Here is a 16,829-nt window from a genome sequence, read left to right as displayed (position 1 = left end):
AAAGTTGTGAAACTTTCCTGAAGAAAGGGTTAGACAATGAGTGGATATTTCTTCTGTATCCTATTTGCCAGGGTATTCACATATTCAACAAGGCTGGAGAAATAGATTTGGAAGGAATAACTTTGTTTCAGAAATTGCACTGCCAAGAGGAACCTCATTACCTCTTGGCTTGGTGTTCAAGAAAAATCTAATCCAGCCGACAAAATGAAGTTTAGTGAGACACCCAAGTAAAGATTGTAAATGCCCTAGTCTCAGCATGTTTTTCCAAATGCAATCTTCTGCTGTGAAAAGGAGAACTTAACTGTTCATTAATGAAGTGCAGGTATATGTGAACAATTGAAATGAAGAGAAAATTTGTCCCAAAATGGAAAGCGATCCCTACAACTGAATGGGAAGATGATATGCAGGGGTTTGTGTTCATTTGTTCAAGATATATCTACTGAGCTCTTACTACCTTTCGTCAGGCAGTGTGCTCACTGCTGTGAAGTCACCCACAGTTACTACAACTGTTCTTGCTCTCAAGATTTACGCCAAATGAAAAGAAGAGGAAAAGGATGAGGAAGGGAAAGAAATGGAAAAATTGGATGATGATGAGGAGGAAATACATAAAAGAAGAAGAAAAATGAGATTGAGGGAGAAAAAAAGAGAAGGAAACTGAAGGAGGACAAGAAGAGTTATTTACAGCTCCCACCATACGTCAGGCTCCTACTGGGTCTCATCTAGACTACTATAATAAATCCTTCAAAGCACTGTCTCTCATTCTTTCTTTTGACAATATTCATTGAGTCTTGTTGTAGCTGAGTCCTCTAGAAAGCAAAGCCTACAATGAGAATTAAAGGGTTAATACTTTATTTGGGAGGTAAAAGGCCAGGAGGCAGTGACAGGGAGAAAACAGTGTGAGTAAAGCAAGGAAAATATGAAGCAATGCTATGTGATGTGTTATTGTGCTGGCTACCATTTCATATGAAATTACAAAAATATATAGCAGATTCATGTATTTGGAAAACACGATTTCTCCCGAAGGACTGCAAGAACATATTGGAATAATATACAGGTGCACTGGGAATAGCCTATCTCCCTCCTAAATCGTGTTTCCCATTGGTAAAGTTTCACTCCTCAAGGAACTAAGCCTCCTACACTTCCAGGTTGTATCTTCCAAGTTGCAACATCCAGCTCCTCAGTTGCTACTCAGGTAGCCAGATCCCATGCACCACAACGTGGTGTTTTATCCAAGTCTGAAAGTGGACTGACAATCATTTGCTCGTAGAGCATCCACCAAGAGAAAGAAAGAGGTGGTGGTAAAGGAATATGAGAAGGGGCAAAGCTTGAATTCAATACAAGCATCTTTTATGTGCCAGATACTGTGCTAAGTGCTGGGGAAACAATAGTGAACAGCATAGATGTGGTCCCTGACCTCACAGACCTTGCACAGTAGCCTGGCTAACAGTGCACACAAACAAGCAATTACAACCCAGGAGAATAAAGTGCTTTGATGGCTGAGGAGTAGAGACCCTATGTCATCTCAAAGGGTTCCCAGCAATTTCTAAGGAGCAATTTCTAAGAAGTAAGGGTAATCCAGGTAATAGGTCAGAGTCTGGGAGCAAATTTATGAGGGTCAGGGGGAAATGAGGGAGATTTTAGGATAGTGGTCAGTGGTCAGATAGAGACTGGCTCCAAAGATCTAGAATGCTAAAGAAAAAGTTCCATATTCTCAGAGCTCAAAGTGTTGGACAGGGATCGAGAGGGCAATAGTGTAATTCTTACCATCTCATGGTTTAATCATCATCAGGCCCAAAGACCATAGCCTAGAGTTCTACCTTTCCTGAATCCACAGTCCTTACCTTCATCCACCCCATATTCATGTCCAACTTGATTACTGGTTTTATTCTAAACATATTCTAGGACTTTCCATTTCTGTATCTTTATTCGCATGGTTTGTTTCACCTGGGATTCTGCCCCCTTCAGATGAACACCTGTCTAAACCACACCCTTCCTTTAAGGTCCACAAAAATCTTTCTTCTTCACAAACTTACCCTATATCCCCCACATCCCACTGGTTTAATCTTGCCTTCCCTGAAATTCCCATTTTCTTTTAAGGTACTTACCTCATTTTTACAGTTATTTGTTTGACTGTCTTGTCTCCCATCCTAGACTGTTAAAGATCAAAAGTAAAATAAATATTTTTATTTTTAGACATAAATAATTTGAAACCAATTGTGGTTTCCATAATCTGTTTTTGCTGGAGAACAACAGAGGGATATATTTAACTTTGGAAATTATTAAAAAATCAACTACCTCGTGTCATGAGCCACCATTTCAGTCCAAGCTGATTCCCTAAGCCCAGGGACCCTCCTTGTTTTCCTCTCTTTTGCATTCCTCCTCAATCTTTCCCTAGGGACCATTTCCATCTCTTCATGCTTCTCATATCTTCTACTTTACCTGATTGTACTTCCACCTGGTATTAGCATGGAATGTTGATATCTAGATAGCAGATCATTTTGGTTTTGTCAATAGCAAAACAATTTCTTTCTCTGTGCTACCCAAAAAACAAAAAGAATTCAACAAAACTGAATATATCACTCTCTCACTTGAGGAGTTTTCCATTTTGAACTCCACAAGCATTTGCAGTTTGCTGTTTACATGATGGACATGGGCACTTGGACATACAAAAAAAAAAGGAACCAAGGCCAGGCTTCAAGGGCTTTGCAGGCTAATGGGTGACACAGACAATAATACTAATGGCTAGAAATCAGGCAAAAAGTGATGTGTGTTACAGGGGTATGGACTCTGTGCAACAGGATTAGGAAAGCTGAAATATTACTGGTAAAATCATTGCAAAATCCAAACTCACATCTGGTTCTAGTCCTTGACAATCTTGCTCCTCCATGAGGCCACGTGCTTTGGTTTCAATAGCACACAGTATTGAATTATCAGTTTAGTTGTGTTAATTTTGAAGAAATATATAATACATTGCACAAAGAAGAACACGTGCTATTCCCCTTCAGGAGATAAAATTAAACAGGACACACATGTCATCACAAAGGCCCATTTCTCCACAAGCCATTTATTGTTTCCAAGAGTAACCTCTACTCAGTGCTAGGCTTTCTTCTCAAATACCCTGCCTCTATCATTTGTTCGGGGCAGCTCTCTCCTACTCTCATTTCAATCATGTGAATTAAACCTTGAGCTAAATAAATTAAGACATTTTTAATGTCAAGAACAGCCTGATAATTTAATGAATGCTTAAAGTAGGAACTCTTCAATATTTTTGCTAAGCACAGTAATTCAGTAAACATTTGCTATATCACACTAAGATAAGTTTGTTATACTTGATGAAAAAAATCATTAAACTGAAATACAAATGCAATGAAACAGAACCAGTAGAAACGAACCTCAATTTAGACTCCTGGTGACCTAACTTTTCTAAACTTTTCTGAGCTTTTACATTTTTGGAGAGAATATTTTATACCTATGCTGACATTCTGCTATACCCATAATCTCAATAATTGAGAGTGTTTCCAAGGTAGAAATATTACAGGCCAATAGCCTTCTATCTCTTGGTCTTATCTGAACTGCCATCAAATAACCTGTTGCTAATTAGCAAAGATTATCTCATTCAGTTATCACTGCTTCTCTGTTAATATAAAGCAAGAGAAAAAGCTGTAACCCCATTCAAACAGTCTCATTTCTCCTCTAAGAGTCAACACTATGGGAAGTTCTAAGTACATTATTTTCCTGACACTTTATTCTCATACTCAAATGAGCTTATTGACTTTAAAATCCATTTCAAAAGACAGTTGAAGGACATTTCTAGGCCCTCAAATGATGGTGGAATATCTCCTTCAGTTGCCCTTTAAGAAATCTGTTAATCTGTTTATAATGTAAATTACTTTATTTCATATCTTAAAAACTTCTTGGCTAATCAGATAAATTTGCAAATAGGACATGACCACTCATGAGATTTCTCTTAGTATACTGACATTTTTACATTATACACAACTAAGAATTTCAGATTTCTTCTCAGCTTAAAAGCCTACAGTGGGGAAAAAAGGCTGCAATGGGTGCCCATAGTCTCAAAAATAAAGTCTTCACTCCAGAACAGCACAAAAGGCCTAGCTTTCCAATGTCATTGTAACTTCCTTGTTCCCTGTGCTCCCCCCCACCAGTTCACCTGTCACCACTGAACATAAACATCTCCATTCCTTTCCATGTGTCCTCTCCGTCCCCCCCAGAACACTCTTTCCTAATGATCCTCCAAATTCTCTTTAAGCAATGCCTCCTTCATTAAGATTACCCTCAGGCATCATTAAACCGTTTTAACCATGTTATCTATATATATAATATCACATCACTTAAGACACTATATCATAGTTGTTACTACAATTGTTGTTCCAATTAAAAGACTGTAAATTATTGAGGCAGCTTTATAATTTCAGTGCCTAGTACATAGCCAAAAACATAGCTGAGTGTATCAAATTATTTTTGGGAAAAAAAAATGCTACCAGGTATTTATCCAAAGACCATGAAATCAATAATTCAAAAAGATGTATGTACCCCTATGTTCATCACAGCACTAGTCACAATAGCCAAGATGTGGAAGCAACCCAAGTGCCCATCAACAGACTAACTGATAAAGATGTGGTGTATATATGTGTGTGTGTGTGTGTGTGTGTATGTATGTGTGTGTGTATATACACGTGTGCGTGTATATATGTGTGTGTGTATATATGTGTGTGTGTATATATATGTGCGTGTATATATACATATGGAATACTACTCAGCCACAAAAAAGACAAAATCATGCCATTTGCGACATCATGGATAGACCTTGAGGGTATGCTATGTGAAATAAGTCAGACAGAGAAAGACATATACCATATGATTTTACTCTATGTAGAAGATAAACAAACAAACATACACATAATAAGGAGAACAGATTGGTGGCTCCCAGAGGGGAAAGGAGAGGGGGGATGGCAAAAGGGGTAAAGGGGCACATATGTATGGTGACAGATAAAAACTAGACTATTGGTGTGAACACGATGCAGTCTACACAGAAACTGAAACATAATAATGTACACCTGAAGTGTACACCATGTTATGTCAATATGACCTCATTAAATAATTTAAAAAAAAGACAGACCCCAGAAAACTCTCACACCCCTTCCACCACATGAGGACATAAGGAAAAGACAGTCATCTAAGAACCAGGAAGTGGGCCGTCACTAAACAATGAACCTGCCAGCACCCCAATCTTGGGCTTCCCAATCCCCAGAATTATGACAGATAAATGTTCGTTATTTAAGCCCTCCCTGAAAAAATGAAAGTGTGATTGTCATCCATTTTTTACTCACCAAATCAATATATTTAAAACCAATTTAATGAAGTAGAAGACTGGAACAACATTTATGTGGCTCATCAAAGTTCAATACAGGTCAGAATTAAAACCAAGAACCAAAATATATTAAATCTTCATACGCTAGTTAGACTCAAAACACATTAAGTCTCCATATACTACTTAGCATTCCAGGACATGTTCCCTTATCTGAACATGTACTACCATAATATCAACTCTGGGCCTGGCATGCTAAAGACATAGGACTTTAAGAACTAGTCAATCTTACTGGAGTGGAAGGGTCAACTAATGCATTGAATAATTCAAAGCTAAACTGTGTCCCATTCTTAAAATAGCTATGTCCATTTGATGCAAATAATTTATCTGAGATATGAAAAAAAAAATCTAGGTAGTATTCTGCTTAACTGCAACCACACCAATACCTTTTCCCCATTTTCTTTTTAGTTTTTATTTTTCTTCACCATACAAATATATTCTATCTCTGTGCCATTTCACTCCACATTTGTTAATATCCCAGTCTCTAGGCCACATTGTCATGAATGGAATAAATCTGTCCCAGTGTTCATTAGATTTTAAAGGTGCATCCCTTGTTTCAATGTTTTGCCTTCTGAGAAATGACCATTGAACGCAGACTGAGTGGTTGTAATTTCATTTGAGAAATGGGCAAGAAGAAAATGGTCTCACCAAATCCAAGACTGAGATTTACAGGTAAGCATCACTTTTGCTGGTGCTTCTGAATTACAAAAGACAAGAACAATTCTCTCTACAACAATAACTGGGAAACAAAATCATAAATACTCCTCTACATTTTCATTCCCAATTCTCTTGGCTTGGCTACTATTACTAGTAATACTTCCCATATTTGATTGTTACAGCATTATGTTGGTTGCACATAAAACACCACCTGAACAATGAACAACGGAACCAGGTAAATATGCCATAGATTCTATTACACTATTCCTACAAATACCATGAATTGGGATCAAATGCGGAATGGGATATCACCAAGAATAAGCCGTCAGTAGAACTGCATCAAAGTCAGAATTCAACATCAGCATCCAGGCTAGGCAAGTGACTTGGAGGCCCCCTTGGGAGAAAATTAGCATTTTTAAAAAAATTCTGGCATATAGAAATTCTATTCAATTTTATTGCATGAGAAATCCATGGAAATGGATCTTGTTTTTTGCCCCAACATTGTGGGTTCTTCTAAGATTAGATTCTTGGAATGCAGAGCAGCTAATTCATAGTGGATTGTGGTATTTTTTAGGGAAGAAAAGCCAAGCAATTCCACTCCAGAGAGTGAACAGAGTATCCTGGAGTCTAAAGAAAAAGTAACCTTGTGAGAAAGTGAATTGTGACTGAGAAAAGAGTTTCCAAAATCAATGCTGTTAAAATTCCTTCTCCCTCCAAAATCTAACATAATCAAAGAAAAAAAAAAAAAAAAAAGCTGATGTTCACAAAAACTGAAATGCAAAAAGTGTCACCAATTTTGGCCTTTATTCTTACATTAGCAGAAAAGGTTAGAAATAGTTAAATTCTGCCTCTTTAATTGGATAAACACATTCATTGGTCTCTTACAATAGTAATTCAATTGTTCTCTTCTGTTTAAGTTGCGCCAAGAAGAAATTCACACATTGCCCGATTTGTCAAGTTATGTCCATAAATGATAACAGTAGGAAATGAAAGCATTTATAGAAAAGTAAAGTAATGGCTGAACATTCTTTCTGGTTCACTTTATACACAAGAGCAAAATAAAACCTTTGTTAATGATTACAAAGGTAGGTTGTAAGCTATACCATGGCTTTAACGAAATTGTGGCGGTCCTATATTTTACAGCAATAGTTTGACTCACTGTACTCAACTTTGTACAAGAGTACATGGTCATGTCATTCATGGATGTGTTTACCTCTCATTCCCACATCTAAGGCCTGCCATGAGAACTGGGTTATCGGGCTTAGGGCTTTGTAAGTACTTTCTGTTTCCAGGTGAACTGAGGCATTAATTTGGAAGTTACCTTGGCCTAATATTTTTTTCCTTTTCTTTAGATGCTTGAAAGCAGATTCTACCAGTGTTTAATAGGCTGATAAATCTGCATTTAACACCACACCTCTATTTAACCCACCTACCCACACGTAGCATATGATGCCCAACTCTAGAACACCACCCTTCCACTCTCTTCCTAATTACAATCTTCCTGGCCAGTATGTTTCCATTAAGAAAGCTGGAAAGATTAAGACTGAAGAAACTTCAGAAATAGGTGATCCTTAAGAAAAGCTATTTTTACTAAAGAAACTTTAGGAAGATGAAAGTGTCAATAGAAGATTAAAAGTTGAAGCTACAAATAGATAGATCATAATATATCAATTCTAAAAAATTCTTATATGTGTGTTGACTCCCGAAGACTCTAGTACTGTAGACAACAGTAAAGGGAAAGAAGGAGAAGGTGGAACAGAAAGTTCATGAAGGTCTGAAAGAATAATCTGGAGCTTTTTATCTAAATTCTGTTCTTCCAAAAACTCAGAGGAGTAAGCATAGTCATGTTCCATCCTGGAACAGAAAGTGTGTAAATTGTCAATTCCCAAAAGTGACACTAGAGAAGGAAGAAAATTTAACTATTATTTTTTAAATAACTCTAACCCTGTAAAAGTGGCACTGTAACTTCAATTATCGAAGCACATGCTAAAAAGTCTATAAAGATTATCCCTCTATGAGTCATAAGGTGAATCATCCAAGGCTATGGTCATAGATGTCTCTGGAACGATGAGAGACCATGTCACAAAAAAAGGCATCTGGCATGAAAAGATTTGCAGAATAAAGTGGATGCATTTCCATAGCAAGAAAGCTTGCGGGGCCGGCCCCGTGGCCTAGCGGTTAAGTGCGTGCACTCTGCTGCTGGCAGCCTGGGTTTGGATCCCGGGCGCGCACAGACGCACTGCTTGTCAGGCACTGCTGTGGTGGCGTCCCACATAAAGTGGAGGAAGATCCGCACGGATGTTAGCTCAGGGCCGGTCTTCCTCAGCAAAAAGAGGAGGATTGGCATGGATGTTAGCTCAGGGCTGATCTTCCTCACAAAAAAAAAAAAAAAGAAGAAGAAAGCTTGCATCGTGCCTTCCCAACCAAATTCTACAGTAGAGAATTTATGTGCGCACTCAAGGAAACATCCCTACCTTCACCACATCTGCAGAGAGCACTGCTGTGTTCTCCAATGTGGCTTGAACAGGCCACACATTCTTCTAGAGTGGAAGCATTATTGCCCACTCCCGGCTTTTCAGTCAATTGATTTAAATAAATCTGGGCCAGCTTTTCAGTCCCTTTATGTTATTACCGACCCAAATCTGAAACAAATGGACTAGTACTGAGGTAGTACCTGCCTAATAAAGAGCCTACCACGGAGGAAGGTGTTATTCCTCCACACTTTCTCCTTCTTCTTTTCATATTATTTAAAGCCTAGCAATAAAATAGTGGATCCTTGACATTTAAAAGTGATATGTCTGTATAAATTCCCACATTCACAAATTCATTAAAAAAAACACTCTTGGATTAAAAAAAAAGAATTCATTACTAATTGACTCACTCCAGTATACCAGCCCCTTAGCTTGTGGTATTCATTTGTGCTACAGATCTTAGGTAGATACACTCATTTAATTTTCACAATGATCCTTTGAGGCCACTGTTATTATTATTACTACAATTTTTAACTACTCCAAATTACTGCAAGTAGCATACCTAGGGATGGTTTGCAAATAGTCGACAAAATAAATATGAAATTTGTGAATGCTGAGGGTCTATTATATCAAGAAGAATATGAGGATATGGTGTTGCAGTTGATTTCCCTTCCAAGCAGCAGCACCATCTGTCCCAGGAACTGGCTGCCTACCTTCCTTGGCCCTCCGTGCAGTGGATGCTGGTGTGCTCTGGGCACAGTACACCTCCCGGGTCTGGATCCCACCGCCGCAAACAGGTCCCGTGGCATGCCAGTGGGGGTCCTGCTGTTCGAGGAGGAGAGAGACTTGGCATTCTTTCCATTCAGAGGTCTTCCAGGAATACCTGTTTGGTTTTATTTATTTAAAAAAAGAAGAAGAAGTAAGGAAAACATAAAATTCTAAAGAAAAGTCATGATAGAAAATATAAGTAATAATCTTTTTCTAGGGGTGAATCTTTGCCTATGGATAAAGAAGTCTACTGGCTTTGAATACTAAATTCCTTCTATTTCCTAGAGAAAAATCACAGCAGCTTATCATGGTAATAGCACAGGATGAGAGGAGTAAAGGAAGGACATATAGATAAACAGTGGATGTGTCTCAGCCTTGAAGCTGTAGAAAAGTAAAGAATTAGAGGGAGGAGTTAGAAAAAGAGCGAGCCTAATTCATCGCAGGTGAACTTGTCATGGGGCTTCACAAACTTCTAGATGACTCTGTGTTCAAGTAAGCCTTTCTTTTTTAATTAGTAGGATAGTGTACGAATGTGTCAATATATTATTTTAAATGGACAGAAATGACCTCCAACTTTCCAATCTTCTTAATACAGAAAAGTATTTCTATCTGTTTGACCCCATTGGAATAAAGGTATAGATATTAAAAATGAGTTAACAAGGTGCCACTATATTTAATTGATGAGTAATTTTTACATATGCAGACATGCTGTTATTTAAACTGACTTAGGAATGTCTCCTCCGGGTTTATAACTGGTTAAGACACACAATATCTTAATAGACACACATATGCATACAAATAAGGGGAGAAAACACAATGGAGTTTGCACACAACCTGTAGAGAACAAAACAACCATAACAACACTACACTAATACCTGGAGAATTATTTTAGACGGAATTTCCTTTTGTGGATTATTACAGCATTCCTCAAGCCCCTAGCATTAATACAACCCTACAGCATTCACATAAATACCAACAGACTCATTAATTTCTGGAGCAATAAACAAAAGCTAAGAACATTCTCATATTTGCTGTCCCATTTCAGATTTTAAGGAAAAATTTCTCAGCTTCATGATTGTTTAAAAGAAGAAAAAGCAATAAAAATAAGCATGTGTCACCAAGACCCTAGCCTTATAGAAACTAGACTAAAATTGAAATCAAGTAACAGACAGCAAAATCAGGAAGCAAATCTCTAAGGAACCTAATAGTAATCAAACCTCTCATAGTGAACGTCATCATTCCAAAAAGCTTGCAAGCTGAGAATCATTAGTCTTGTGAAAATCCCACTGTAGAAAAAGGATTTGGACACTCCTTTGGGATTTGTTGTAACACAACTGTTCTCCTTCTGCCTTGCTACTTCATTTTCACATGATTTTCCAAGTGAAAATTAGTCAGTGGGCTAGGCAAGAGTTTGGAGTGCAGAGTTGAGGTCCTGTTTATGCCAGGGGAAATAGACAATAATATGTTTCTAATTCTTGGGCATGAGAGACCAAGAGAAGTTCAGTTCTTCCCAGAGGTGAAGCTCCGAAGCTCTTTCTTCTCAAAGTTCTCACCCTATTCTCTAGGGTCACTCAAGCAGAAGGCTTGTCTCTCATGTCTCTGAGTCTCAGGGCACAGGTAGCTCTGTAGTCTGGGGCAAAATACAACAAGGTAGGGGTGTTTTGGAGTGTGTGGTTACCAAGTTCTCAACTCAAACCCTCTTCCTCCAAAGGTTCCCTAAAAGAAAAGCTCTCTGGCTATTAAGCAGGGGGTGATAGAGCTGCTGACTCCAAAGCTCCTCTGATAGAATAGAGTTAGCCAATAAGACAGGCAAAAGAGGGGTAGTATAGTGTAGACGACAAACGTGCTTTAGATCCAAACTGACCTGGACTTTACTAATCATGTGACTTTGGCCCAGATCTGTTTTCTCATCTGTAAAATGGGGACCCTAATGCCAAATGTTGAACCGGGCATATAAGAAATGTTCAATAAATGTTAATTCTCTTTCTTCCTATGTCCTTCTACATGTGCCTTTTGCCCCTTGCTGCCACAGAAAACAGACACACAAACATACACACACACACACACACTTAGCACTATTTACGAGGATTTCATCAAAATCCTAATATTAGAGATCTAGCAGTGCCATAGTCTAACTTCTGGCACCCAAAGTTCAGCAAAGAGCTTAAAAAAATTTAGAGTTTAGAATTATAGCAAGTCATAGTAATTTGTTTGCTTGTTTGAAAGGACAAGCTGTAAAAATTGTTTTTTAAATTAATTTATCATGACTCTATAAAAATTACCAATGGAGGAATTTTGGAAGTCCTTATGGAGAAAAATGAAAATGAAATTTTAATGACCACAGTTTTATATAAAGTAACAAAAACCCTTTTGGTAGCTCATTGACCAAAAACACCCAAATTCCATTCACTGGTAAATGACAAATTCTCCAAAGAAATATATGACATTTATCACTATCGCTATTGTTTACCACCTCAGAGAAAATACCAACCCAGTAAGTGGTAGAGGAGAAAGCACACCAGTAAAGGATTTCTATATTCCTTTTAAAAATGCCAGTCTTTTCATCGTCTGTCCTCATCCTTTTTTCTTTATTTTTTCAAAAGCGCTATCTACGTTTAGTCACAAATCACCTGGCAGTCATGAAAACTGAACATCCTGAACTCCATCAGCCTGGGAAAATGTCTACAGGATCTGACAGAATAAGAAATCAAAGGAGTCTGCTCATCTGAACGTTACTGTCTTTCTCCTTTAGAAGTCGGTGCCGAGGTAATCCTCCAGCCTCCAGACAACTTGGCTTCCTGACTGCCTGCCTGGGACACTCTCTTTAATGGCTAAGACCCGGTCAAAGATCAGGTCTTTTCCACACTCTCTCTCCCAACTCCGATGCCTTTCAACACATCCTCACTTTGTCCTTCTGCTTAGGAGGGAACCACAGGGAGTCCAAAGGGCAGAGGCCTACCTCCTATGAGTGAGCAGCACTTTGAAATCAATTGTGAAAATGCCTCAAGTAGAGCACATGGCCACAATATGAAACAAATTTGTCAATCCTCATAGTCCCTTACAAATGTGACTCTGTAGGATCCATTTGTTTTTTTTTGTTTGTTTGTTTGTTTTTTTTTTGTGAGGAGATCAGCCCTGAGCTAACATCCGCCAATCCTCCTCTTTTTTTGCTGAGGAAGACGGCCCTGGGCTAACATCTGTGCCTATCTTCCTCCACTTTACATGGGACGCCGCCACAGCATGGCTTACCAAGCAGTGCGTCTGTGCGCACCCGGGATCCGAACCAGCGAACCCCGGGCCGCCGCAGCGGAGCGCGCGCACTCAACCGCTTGCGCCACCGGGCCAGCCCCTAGGATCCATTTGTTTTCATCAAAGGGTCCAGCGGAACAGGATAGACAAGGCATTAATTTATTTGGGCTACTAGGGTATTGTGACATATCCCTCGAGTAATAATAATAACGACCAATATTTTCTGCATGCTTACTCTGTGCTGGGCACTGCACTAACAAATTTAGGAAAATTACTTCATTGAATCCTCCCAACAACCCTGCAAAGAAAATATCATTTCCCCTTTTACAGATGGAAGAATTGGCATAAAGAAGAAGTAATCTTCCAAGGTCACAGAATTAAGTACTAAATAGAAGAGCAGGATTCAAAGTGAAGTGTATCTGATCCTAAAGCACATCTTCTTAATGAAATGACTCCAGTAAAATAATACAACGAATAGCAAACTCATGAAACGTCAGTCAGGGGATATAGAAAGCTAGTTTGGTAGACAACAAGCTACCTGCCTCATCATTATGAGGACAAGTAAATATTGGTCTTGGTCTGAGGAAGTACCTTCTAGACTGTAGCAAAAAAATATCCTCTGTTCATGACAATAATATTGTCAGTTCCAACTGATCAATAATATTTCACACTGCAAAAATAATTTTTCTTCCAGACTCAAACACAAATATTGTTTGAGAATATCTTATAACCAATCATATTATAATTATAACACTTTGGTCACAGGGTCAAAATTTAGCACTCTCGGGAAATAACCGCAAGTCAAAAAGAGAAACAAAATATAAGCCAAATAATGGAATCTCTAATTGTAAAAATTCTAATTCCCACAAGACGGTGCAGAAGACAACTTTTGAAGAGGAATGCCTTTGCAAGTCCCTGAAATCAAATTCCCCATGTTGCTCTCTGGTCATTGTGAACGTTAGGTGAACCTGCCATCATCCATTCATGTGAAAACAACTCCAAGGTCCCTACCATTAGTGAGAGAGCTCGCTGTCAGCACTCTGGAACCCCAAACCGCTGAGAAGGGGGATGCTGATAACTCAAACACTGAATGCATAGAAAAAACAATTCATACAAGGACATTTTAGTTAACACAAAGATACGCATGAGAGATTGAAGGCAGGAAGGAGCTAAAAAGCAGGACTCCGTAGAAAAGGAAATAGGCCTGCCCAAATAGCAAGTGAATCACTTACTCAACCATGCATTCCTTCATCCTTTCTTCCAATAAGTAATTCTTGAGCTCTAACTATGTGCCAGGCACAATTCTAGACAACAGAAATGCACAGCAGTGAGCAAGATAAAGCCCCAATCCTGGAAAGATTACCTTCTAGTGGGGCAGACAGACGGAAATGCATCAATACATTGCATGACATCAGACAACGCGGGGAAGAGAGAGATGGACAAGAAGAGCTATTTCAGCGCCATGAGCAGAGAAGCCCTCAGAATCCATGACAGAGTGGGCACAAAAAGAGGTGGGCAAGGAGCATTCTAGGCACAGAGAAGAGCACGTTCAAAGGTCCCAGGGAGGGAGAATGCTTGGCACTTTCTAGGAAAGAATAGAAGCCAATGCAGTTGGGAGAAACAGTCAAGGCAGGAGGGAGAGGAAATGAGGGGTGGTCAGGGGCCAGGCTATGTAGAGCCTTGTAGGCCAGAGTACGGACTGCATTATTCCAAATGTGCTAGGAAATCATTGCAAAGTTCTGAGGAGAACAGTAATATGATAACGCAATTTAAATTTTAAGGGACCACCCTAGCTACTGAGTGAAGAACAGACCATGGGAGAGGTGGAAGGAGGGAGACAAGTTTGGAGACTTTGTCAGCCAAGGAGAGGTGATGGTGGCTTCAACTGGGGCCGTCACAGTGAGTGTGGGGAGAAGTGATCGGATTCTAGGTATACTGTGAAGGTAGAGGCAACCTTCCAACGGCTTCGATGTGGCTGGAGAGAAAGAGACGAGTGAAGAATGATTCCAAATTGTTTTGGCCCCGAGTATTAGCTGCACAATTTCTTGGCACTGAATTCTTACATGAGATAGCCCAGGAAGGGGACAAGAACTGGAACATCAGAGCAACCATGTATTATAACTGTGAAATTCAGTTTTTTTTCATTTTTCTCCTAGAATCTGCTTTCAGAATCTTTCTCCCATTCCTGAAATCCATCATCCAATTTCTTCATATGTTCTGGGTAATTTAAGTCTACTCTTAGGAAATGGTCAACAAATGTGTCCACGTGATGCATTAAAAATTAATTTTAATTCTGTTATCATTCTAAGGAGGTATATACAGCTTAAAAGAAGTCAAAATTAAGTCAAAGAAAGGAATCTTCTAACGGTGGAAATATATATTCCCAATGAGAGGTATAGGAGACAAATTCTGGATTAGGAAAAGTGACTTGAGGCCCTGAAATTCAATCACCCAAGTAGCCAGCTTGTCTTCCCAGGGGTGATGTTGTCTAACCCAAGGAATCCTGTAATCAAACTGTCCTCCACACTGAAGTGGGGAGGGCAGAAGTAAGGAATGAATTCATTGTGGTGAAGCAGTGAGTAGAGACCTCCTATATTAGCAAAGTCAAAATTAGAAAAGTAGGCACATTTAGAAACTATTTTTAAACAACCTTAATCCTACTAATGTGACATAAAGTGATTCTAATAGCAATAGGATGGCAGGACCATCAGAGTTTTACAGCAACCTCTGCCCTTTAGAATGCACGCTTTGTCACTTTCTTAAGGCTTAGAATCGCTTACAAAGTGTAGATCTCTTTTCGCCTTCTTCTGAAGGCTTAGATTTAAAGCAAAGCACCATGGAATAGAATCTTAAGTGATTTAATGAAGACAGATTGAAAGAATAATTGCATTAGTTAATGATCATGTTTTGACTAAGCACATATAGATTTGCAAACACTCTCGGAATTGAAACCCTAGTGCAAGGTATTCAAATTGAATGTGTGTATATTAAAAATCAGTGTACTGCGGCATGACTAATTTATGATAATGTCTGTTGTCCTTTTAAAGTTGTAAATGCATTTAGAAAATAATTAACTTGTCATTTTTTGCTGAACAGACGACCAAAATAAAGGGACCCGATCAAGCTTTATACATTTTATGCTCTAGTAATTTTTTATTGAATAGAGTGGGACTATTGATTACGGAAAGCTACTCTGAAGTGCAAAGCTCTTTGCTCTTTGGCAGATGGCTTTGCTAGCCAAACTCCACATATGTATTATTAATAGATTTCGATCGCTATGCACAGCACTTAACAGTACGTTAACTTTCTTACACTAACAGGGGAACAAATCTTCCATCCAGGACGACTTAGAGTGGCACAGTGGGGACTCATGAAACAATATGCACCAGTAAAAGATGGACTCAATATAAAAGCATCAGTCTCCTTATGATGAAACAATTTAAAGATTCTTTGTAAAGTGTTGCTTCTTTTCTAAAACAGATTCTCCTGAGGATTCCAGGTCATGACTCCTTCACTCCTCAAGTGCTGCAGAAAAGCAGCTTAATTAAAACAATAAAAAACAAAAACCTTCCTTAAAGAATCCATTAACTCATTTAACAGCCATTTATTCAACCCCTATTATGTGCAAGGTGTTAGGTTCTGTGGTAGACGGTCAATGGGAGAAGATACAGAAGGTGTGGGAGGTGATGTGCGTGCCATTCTGTTCTGGAAGGCAAACTGTTACAAATTCAGATTGTAATCTCATTCCTCATACTTTTTCAAGATACTTTTATAACCAATGACAACAGAAACTACGTATCTGGAAAACCAGACACACTGTTAGTGGAAGCAAGGCGGCCACTGGGGACCATGTCACATCAAGGTCTGTGTGTCCATCCCCTTCCCTGGGTAGATGTCCTTATTTAATTCCTTGATTATGCCAATTTCAGCTGCTCTTTATAAGAAATGACCTTGAATCCTTCACCCACATTATATAACAAACATAAGCATAGACTATAGTACCCTGTGCATAATATTGTTCTGGAACTGCCCTACATTTGAGCATTCATTCATTCATCTTTTTTACTGAGCATTTACTATGAGCCAGGCGCTTTTATAGGTGCTCCCCATTCTAAGGTAGAGGAAAAAAATTAACAAAAAATTCACATCCATATGTATGGGATGATGTGTGGGAACATTATCAACTATTAAACACTTAAAAAACATGGTTATCATGTTCTGGATGTTCTCACTTTTAAAGAATATACTATACACTATTCTTAAGATGAATAAACTAAGTGAACACAGACTGAAAG

The 16,829-nt window shown here is 38.7% G+C and overlaps 1 protein-coding gene across 1 annotated transcript in view; it reads right to left on the bottom strand.

Moving 5' to 3' along the window:
* THSD7B (thrombospondin type 1 domain containing 7B) overlaps positions 1-16,829 on the bottom strand; it is an 808,101-nt gene that overhangs the window by 483,807 nt on the left and 307,465 nt on the right. Inside the window, exon 5 of the mRNA XM_058548890.1 lies at positions 9,231-9,400. Within this exon, the coding sequence (XP_058404873.1) occupies positions 9,231-9,400 (170 nt within the window). The remainder of the gene's footprint in view (positions 1-9,230; positions 9,401-16,829) is intronic.

The sequence above is a fragment of the Diceros bicornis genome, chromosome 10, assembly GCF_020826845.1.
Source record: "Diceros bicornis minor isolate mBicDic1 chromosome 10, mDicBic1.mat.cur, whole genome shotgun sequence".
Lineage (NCBI taxonomy): Eukaryota > Metazoa > Chordata > Mammalia > Perissodactyla > Rhinocerotidae > Diceros > Diceros bicornis.
The sequence above is the reverse complement of the archived record's forward strand: the minus strand, read 5'-3'. Positions and strand labels throughout refer to the sequence as shown.